Genomic DNA, 8,255 nt, shown 5'->3' on the forward strand with positions numbered 1-8,255 from the left:
AAATCCCAGCTCTGCCATTAAGCAGGTGAGGGACCTTAGGCAAGGCACTTGGGCTTCTGTGCCTCAGTTTCCTCACCAGTAAAATGGGGCTGATCACGAAAATAACTAGTCACGGGAATGTTCGGAGCGTAAGACGAGTGAGTTCGTGGAACACGCTTCAATCAATAGAGGAAACTCCGTCTGTCACTCAGGCAGCCCCACCCACACACCCCGGGCCCAGCCCTGCCCTTCTGTGACATCTTCCTGTCGCTCTACCTGCCTCAGCCTCAGTCAGGGGCTTTCCAAAGTCCCAGGGACTCCTAACTAGGCTCAGGGACTTGTCAGGCTCCCTCTTGGGGTTTCCGTTTCTTTCCTTCTCCTCTCACCTGGCCCCGCCCACACCTGTGAGCTCACCTGGCTCAGCGGCCGGCCCCACCCACTCGCGCGTTTTAAGTCAAAGTGGAGGTTGCAATTTCCATTTGCCTTTTCGGTTCCACACACAGATTGCTCATTTGGCCTCCTTAAAAACAGAGCCATGCAGCTGGGGGAGCTGTTGCGATCTGGCCATGGCTGCAGTGCGGGTCCTGGTGCTGGTGATCGCGGGGCTGGGCTTGGCCAGGGCAGGTCCCGTCCCCACTTCTAAGCCTGCCACCACCCAGAGGAGCTGCGATATCGGCAGGTTCAAATCTCTGTCTCCGAGTGAGCTGGAGGCCTTCAAGAAGGCCAAAGATGCCTTGGTGGGTCCCTCTTGTTGTGGGCTAACCTGGAGCCCTCCTACTGTAGCGGACCTGCTGTCCTGCTATGGTGGGCTAACCTCTCTCCTGCTGTGGGCTAGCCTCTAGCTTTTCAGCTATGACTAACCTCTATCCTTTCTGAAGCCTTCCTGCTAGTCCTTCATCCTTGCTGCCATGGGCTAGCCTCCAGCACTCCTACTGTGGGCTAACCTCTGCTCTCGCTCTCTAGGAAAACTCGCTGGAGAACTGGACCTGCCGTTCCCCTGTCTTCCCCACAACCTGGGACCTGCGACAGCTGCAGGTGAGCTGGGAGTCATGCCCGCCTCACCCTCCCCTGGCCTCTCTCCCTGTGTCATTAAGTGGCCCCTCAACTGCTTTATGTTACCTGTCCTTCTCTCTCTCTGGCCTCTCCTCCCCTGTCCTGTGCCTCTGTCCATCCTCAGTTGGTCCCTTTTGATCATCTCCCTGCCTGTCTGCACCTCCCTGTCTCCCCCACCTGTCCCGCTCACCTCCACGCTTACCTCGTTCCTTCTCCCTTCTCCCTTCTTTTCTCCCCTCGGTCTGTCCCCCACCCGTGCGCCTTGCCCTGCCCAGCTTGTCACTGTCTACTCTCCACACCGATTCCCTCTTCCCCTCTTCCCTGTCCTCCTTGCCACTGACTCTGACCTCTGCCCCTCGGCTACTCTCTTCCATGGGTCTTTTCCCAGCACACAGTCCTCCCTCACTCACCCTTCTCACCTACGCACCCAAGTGTCCCCCTCACCTGTTCTCTTCTCCTCCTGTCTCTGCAAACCTCTGTGACCCCCACGATGCGCCTCTCCCTCACCCCTCACCTGTCTCTCCCCTGCCTCCCCTCTATCGTCTTCATCTCCACTCTTCCTCATGTGTTCCCTCTGCCCTGACCCATCGTGAGTGCCCTTGTCCCCTGCCCTCCTCCCCTGTGCTCCCCTCCTGTCCCCACTAAACTGGGCCTTCTCGCCTACCCTTCCTACGTCTCCACCCCAGCTGCCCCTCACCTGTTCTTTCTCACCTGTCCTCAGGTGTGGGAGCGCCCCGTGGCCTTGGAGGCCGAGCTAGCTCTGACACTGAAGATCCTGGCGATGGTGGCTGACTCGTCCCTGGCGGACATCCTGGACCGGCCGCTTCACACGCTGCGTCACATCCACTCTGAACTCCAAGCCTGTGTGAGTGCTCGGGCGCCCAGGCCGTGTGTGTGGGCTCTGACCCCCCATCTGTCCCCCTCTGGCCCAGGCCCCGCCTCACACACCACCCTCCTCTGCCCACAGGTCCCTGCTCGGCCCACAGCGGGTCCCAGGCCCCGGGGCCGCCTCCACCAGTGGCTGCGCCAGCTCCACGAGGTCCAGAAGAAGGTGAGTGACTGGGAGGAGAATGGACGCCAGAGCCCTGGGTAAGGGGGAAGGCTGGGGCCCGGGCAATGGGAACCACTTTCTCTTCTCTCTCCCAGGAGTCCTGGGGCTGCCTCGAGGCCTCTGTCACATTCAACCTCTTCCGCCTCCTCACACGGGACCTGAATTGTGTCGCCAGCGGAGACCTGTGCCTCTGAGAACCTGGACCCACCCCCAGCCTGTCTGGGACCCCAGACCTTATTTATGCACTAAGCCCCACGCCCACCTTAAGTTATTTCCTCTCACCCCTTATTTATGGAGCTGCAGTCCTGGCTCAGACCCCAAAGAAATGGGTTTTTCCTACTTTTATACAATATGCACAAATAAACAGGAAGCAATTGGACCCTCCTATAATAAGTGATTCCTTGAGTGTGCGTGTGACTGTGGGTCTGTGACCGAGTGTGGATGTCTGTATGGTGCAGGCAAATTCAGGACTAGTTGTGTACATTTGTGTGTGCCTGGTTTCTGTGAGTGTGTGTGTATATGTGTGCAAGGGAGTACCTGCCAGAACCTGAGTCCACCTGAGGATGCATAATAGCATCTTCAGGCCCATGTGTGTGCAGATGTGTATTTACGCACATGTTTATATGTCCCTGTGTTTCCTTGTCTGTGTGAAGTCTTTTCCATGTGTTCCTAGGATGGGTGGAGGTCTATATGAATCAGGATGCTTTATCCTATAACAAGAATCAGAAACCCAACACAAATGGGTAAAACAAAAATGAATTTATTATCACACATAACAAAAAGTCCATTGGCAGGGCAGTTCGAGGACTCATTAATTCATTCATTCAGTAAGGTCATTGGGGAACCAAGTTCTTTCCATTTCTCTTGGCTGATTCTTATGCTGGCTGCCTCGTGGCCTCAAGAGGGCAGCCACAGCTCCAGCTGTCACACACAAACAATATCCTCCAGATGAGAACAAACCACCTCAAACGTAATAGAGTGAAACAACCACCATCTTATTATGCTCACAGAGTCTGTGGGTGACGGATTTGGACAAGGCCTAGTGTGGGTAGCTTGCCTCTGCTCCACAATGTCTGTCTGGGGCCCTGATTTTTCTTCCATGGTTCTTAAAAGCAAGGCGAACCTTTCAGAGAAACTCCTCATTGGATGGGCATGCTTGTCTCATGGGCTAGAATTTAGTCATTTCCCCAGCCTGAACCAATCACTGGCAAGGAAGATGTAATTACAAAGATAGCATGAAACTAGTCAAGATTCTCCCCTGAGGTTAGGGAGAAGCCCCTCCCCTGGGAACATGCCCCAGGGATGGTGAACACCGAACAAACTTCGAGTTCTATCAGCAGGAAGAAGGTGGGAGATGGACCTGGTAGATGCCTAAAATGGTCCATGGAGGTTCCAAGGTTGTGAATCGCCTGCAGGACTAATATCCAATGGGTTCCCAAAGGTAGTACTATTTCTGTTATTAAAACATTGAAATACTGTCATACCAGTTAGCAAATAGCTATTTCCCCAAGTCCCCCCAAGCAAACCCATGCCACCCATGCTGTCCCAGCCCTCCCCCAGGACCCCCTAGACTTTCCCGTAATTCAGAAACGAAAGAATTAGTACCCGATACAGAGGGCAGGAGGGGAGTGGTTGTTCCAGGATTTGCACCAATGCGTAGCCCGTGTGCATTCTGATTCTGACGACAATGCCAGCTGTTGAAGCGTTTGCTGGCATCTCCAGCTCATGCATGGCATGTGTTGTGGTTTTCAAAAAATGGCCACAAATTGTTGGGCATTCCCCTGGTCAAGAGGTGGGGTCAGGGGCCGGCTCCATGGCCAAGCCGTTAAGTTCACGTGCTCCGCTGCGGTGGCCCAGGGTTCAAATCCTGGGCATGGACATGGCACCGCTCATCAGGCCACGTTGAGGTGGCATCCCACATCCCACAACTAGAAGGACCTGCAACTAAGATATACAACTATGTACGGGGGGCGGGTTGGGGAGATAAAGCAGAAAAAAAAAAAAAGATTGGCAAGAGTTGTTAGCCCAGGTGCCAATCTTAGAAAAAAGAAAAAAAAAAAGAGGTGGGGTTCAATGCTCCCCTCTCATCCAAAGTGGACTTGTGATTTCTTCAACCACTAGGGTGCCGTGGACGTCAAGTCATGTGACTCTCAACGCCAAGTCCTCCCGGCTCTCTTGGAACCCATGTTCTTGGACTCTCCCTCTTGGAACCCGACCGCCATCCTTCAAGAAGCCCAAACGAGGTGGAGAGGCCGCATGTGCCTACCCTGGCTGACACTCCCAGCTGAGCTCAGCTTTGTAGTCATCCCAGCTCAGGAGCCAGATGTGTGAGCAAAGAAGCGTCCAGATGATTCCAGCTCCCAGCTGGGGCAGAGACGAGCCGTCCCCCATCCCCACTGTGCCCTTATCGAGCTCCTGACCCACAGCATAATAAAATAATTTTTGTTTTATGCCACTACGTTTGTTTTTTTATGAGGCAGTAGATAAATGGGAAAGCGTGACAGCCACCAGCACGTCACAATCCATTGTCAGGTGTGTCTGAATAAATTCATTACCAAGAGGAACCCAGCGAAGTTTCTGATTGGGTGAGTTTCGGTCACATTATACGTGGCCGTGTCAGAAGCATCCCCATAATCCTAGAGCCCTCACTCCTTTGCCCTCTCAAGTGTTTTCTCAATTAGGAGACAAAAGGCTGGAATACAGCCATGCACTAGAAATCACACACAACCCCACAGCCACTCCCACTGCACTGGATGGTTTGTGAGTGACAGAAGCCCAGTACAGGTGGGGACAGCAAGGTGCCCAGCCCGGGGCATGAATTTCTTTCCCCCTTTGCCTGACATCTGCTTCCCCAGGCTCCCTTGCAGTTTGGAGTGGTTATATAACTAAAGGGCTTCTTAAATGAAGTAATTTATGTAAAGAATTTCAAACAGTTCTTGGCACAGGTTAAGCCCAATATATATGTCTATTGCTGTTAGTCTTATTATTTTAGAATTTTTTTCTTCCCTGACACAAAGAAAACTCTTCCATTTGTTCCTTTCCTTCCTGCTTTGTTCATTGGTATGAGGATGTGTGATCTGGAGTTGTGGCAGCCATTTTGTGACCAGGAGGCAACCAGCCTAGACTATGAAGTTATCCTTCTAAGGAAAGTGGAACAAAAGGGTAGGAAACTGGGTCATTGGTGATATCAACAAGCCATGGCAGCAAACCACCAAACTCCCTTACTCCAGACTTCCTATTAAATGAGATAACCAAGTGTTTTAAGTCATGGTAAGTGGGTTGTCTGTTTCTTGCAGCCAAATGTACCTTCCCAAATCCACCTCTGCATGCTCAGCACAGAACCCAGAGAAGGTGGTCAATTAATATTTGATCCCAAAAACTTGAATCCTATAGGACATATCTGAGTTCAGGCATATGACCCTCTTGAACAGGAGTGCTGTAATGGATATAAGGTTGTAAATCTCTGCTTGGAGACACCAAGGCCTAATCAAGAGTGTCTTGGTGGAGGGGAGACTGGACTCCAGTCTCTAAGGTCAAGTTCCTCGTAATTTTCCCTTGTCTCCTTATCAGCTCCAAATGTGCACTTTTTACGCCTAACTCAGTTAAGCTGAGTTCCGGTCCCTTGTTACCCAAAGATCCTGACTAAGACAGGTCCCTGAACCTCTGGGCGGGGTCAGGTGGCTCCTCGGGAGTCCAGTCTCCTGTTTGTCCCATCGCAGCCCTATGGCCATCTGTCTGCCTGAGCTCTAGGAGGGCTGGGGGTGGGGGGGGTGGTCTGTCATGGTCACTGCTGGGTGCCCAGTGCCCAGCACAGGCCAGGCACAGAGCAGGTGCTCGGACATTCCCCTTGGAAGGGCCCACGCCCTCTCTCACCCGGTGGATCTGTTCCTTGGAGGCAGCAAGGACAGCACCAGAGAACCGCAGGCCAGGAGGCTTCCTCACCCGGGGGCCCAGCCACGCTTATCCATCCTTGCGTTTAAATTTCTCAACTTTGAAAAAACACAAGCACGTCATTGGCATTGATAAATACTTCTCTAGCAAATGGAGGGCCTGGGGTCACAGAGGAAAGAGGGTGGTGGGTGTCATCCAACGGGCTGACCCAGGGACCACATGGCCCCCAAATATGCCGATGATATGGTGCTGATGGCAGTTCCTGACTTCTTTTGAAGGCAGGCACACCCCCTTCCAAAGCTGGGGTCTCCACAGAAATCAGACCATAAACCGCGCCCGTGCTGAACACCCTCCAAGGGCTTCCCATAGCTCTGAGAATAAAATCTGGACTCTTGACCACAGCCCACAAGGCTCTGCAGAATCTGCTCCCTGATGGCCTCTCCCCTCTGCCCTCCTCCCACTCTCCCCCTCACTCTGGTCCAGACACACTACCTCCAACACACCAAGCACACTCCTGCCTCAGGGCCTTTGCACATGCCAGTCCCTTTGCCAGGAATGCTTTTCCCTGGCCCTTCCCACAATGCATTTCTTCACCTCCAGCCTTCCTTGATCGCCCCCAATCTAAGGGAGGACTCTCAGTCATTCCCTTTCCCCATCACCCTGTTTTCATTCTTTACATGGCACTTATTTACCACCAGACACTCATTATTTACTTGCTTATTCACTGTCTCCCCCACTGGAATATAAGCTCGGGGCAGGAGTTTCGGATTTTCTTTATTTGTCTCTTTTCACGGCTGTATTCCCTGCGCAGGGCCAGGTACACGGAACAGGCTCAGTAAAGCTTTGTCAGGTGAAGCAGACGACAGAGTCAGATGGCTAGGCGTACAGGTTCGGGAGGCAGTAAATCTTCCAATCACGGCTCTGCCGTTTACTGGCTGTGCGATCTGGGGCAAGCCCTTCAACCTCTCTGAACTTCAGTTTCCTCCTCGAGAAGAGTGGGCGCACACACTCTACGCCTGTTGCAGAGTATAAACGCGACCGCGCTCCCTCTCCGAGGAACTACATCTTGCCAGCGTTGGGCGCGGGCGCCCGGCTGCACGCTCTCGACTCACGCACGGCGAGGGTTTGCGAGCAGGTGCCGGGCGCGTGGGAAGCCGTCCGCACTCAGGAGTCGTGAGGACCGAGCCGGCTGAGCGTGGCTGCGCCGCCGGGCGAGGAAGCCTCCTGGCCTGCGCTTCTTTGGCGCTGTCCTTGCTGCCTCCCACCCCGTCTGCCCGGACCCATCCCCCTCCCTCCTGCTCTGCTTCTATTTCTGTCTCTCTCTCCTCCTCCCCAGGCCTCAGGGGGCCCCTGGCTGGCAAGAAGCCTTCTTCCTGCTTCCCCAGGATCAGGAAGGAGTTTTCATTGCAGGGTCCCCACTGCAAAGGGCCAGGGTACCTCTCCCCCCCCCCACAACCACCTTCCCTCCGCCTGCCACAGCCCTCGGCCTCACCTGAGCAACTCCCCTCCCAAAACCATCCCCTGTTCCCCGGACACACACGCTCCTTCTCCACCTGGGATCCCTCAGACTCCAGACTGTGACCAAGGAGCTCCCCCCGCCCCAGGCTGGCTCTGGATGCCCATGCTCAACTAACTGAGGTCGCTGGGGCCACTCTCCAGCCTCCAGACACACACACCACGGGCGACATAGCGTAGTGGGGAGGAACAGATACCCAGCACAAACCACCAGCTCCACTATTCCTTCAATGGGGTGCCTTGAGCAAGTGACTTCCCTTCTCCCTGGTTCGGATTCTTGTCTGCAAAATGGGACCAAAGTTGGCCGGCCCCAAAGGTAGGCTGTGCTTAGCACAACCAGTGTGTGGAACGAACGTCACCAACTGCTCACCAGCAGAGCTGAGTGCTAGGGTTAAAACAGTCAGAAGTCAGGCTGCCTGCCTTTTAAATGCCAATTTTGCCACCTTCTGGTCATGTGACCTTGGGCAAGTGACTTAACTTTTCTGGGCCTCTATTTCTTCACGTGCAAAACAAGATAAGAGTATCGATGTCTCCGGTGGTTGTGAGGATGCAATTACGTGCTTGGCACATAGGAGGCACCCACTAAAGGTTAGCTGTCATCATTTTATTTGTATGAGTCCCCACCTCTAAGTCTCTCGGAGGATAGGAAACTGCAAGGGTCCCTGGTCCCAGTGAGTCCTTCAGTCTCACTTAGTCCTTGTGCTGCCGTCTGGGCCACCCCGTACCCCAAGACACATGGACACACACGGAGGTCAGCAGAGCGGCC

At 53.9% G+C, this 8,255-nt stretch overlaps 1 protein-coding gene across 1 annotated transcript; it reads left to right on the forward strand.

The window, feature by feature from the left end:
- The first annotated feature begins 456 nt into the window (after positions 1-456).
- On the forward strand, positions 457-2,467 carry IL28B (interferon lambda-1). The gene is made up of 5 exons (XM_014732932.3): positions 457-716; positions 943-1,014; positions 1,754-1,897; positions 2,000-2,083; positions 2,179-2,467. The coding sequence occupies exons 1-5, from the start codon at positions 546-548 to the stop codon at positions 2,275-2,277; spliced, it is 570 nt and encodes a 189-aa protein (XP_014588418.2). The 5' UTR covers positions 457-545; the 3' UTR covers positions 2,278-2,467.
- The last annotated feature ends 5,788 nt before the right edge of the window (positions 2,468-8,255 follow it).

The sequence above is a fragment of the Equus caballus genome, chromosome 10 (assembly GCF_041296265.1).
Source record: "Equus caballus isolate H_3958 breed thoroughbred chromosome 10, TB-T2T, whole genome shotgun sequence".
Classification (NCBI taxonomy): Eukaryota; Metazoa; Chordata; class Mammalia; order Perissodactyla; family Equidae; genus Equus; species Equus caballus.

Excerpts from the sequence above, each read along its gene's own strand:
- IL28B (XM_014732932.3), top strand. The coding sequence starts at position 546 with ATGGCTGCAGTGCGGGTCCTGGTGCTGGTGATCGCGGGGCTGGGCTTG. Across the intron at positions 717-942 it reads AGAAGGCCAAAGATGCCTTG|GAAAACTCGCTGGAGAACTG; the intron begins GTGGGTCCCTCT and ends CTCGCTCTCTAG. Across the intron at positions 1,015-1,753 it reads GGGACCTGCGACAGCTGCAG|GTGTGGGAGCGCCCCGTGGC; the intron begins GTGAGCTGGGAG and ends ACCTGTCCTCAG.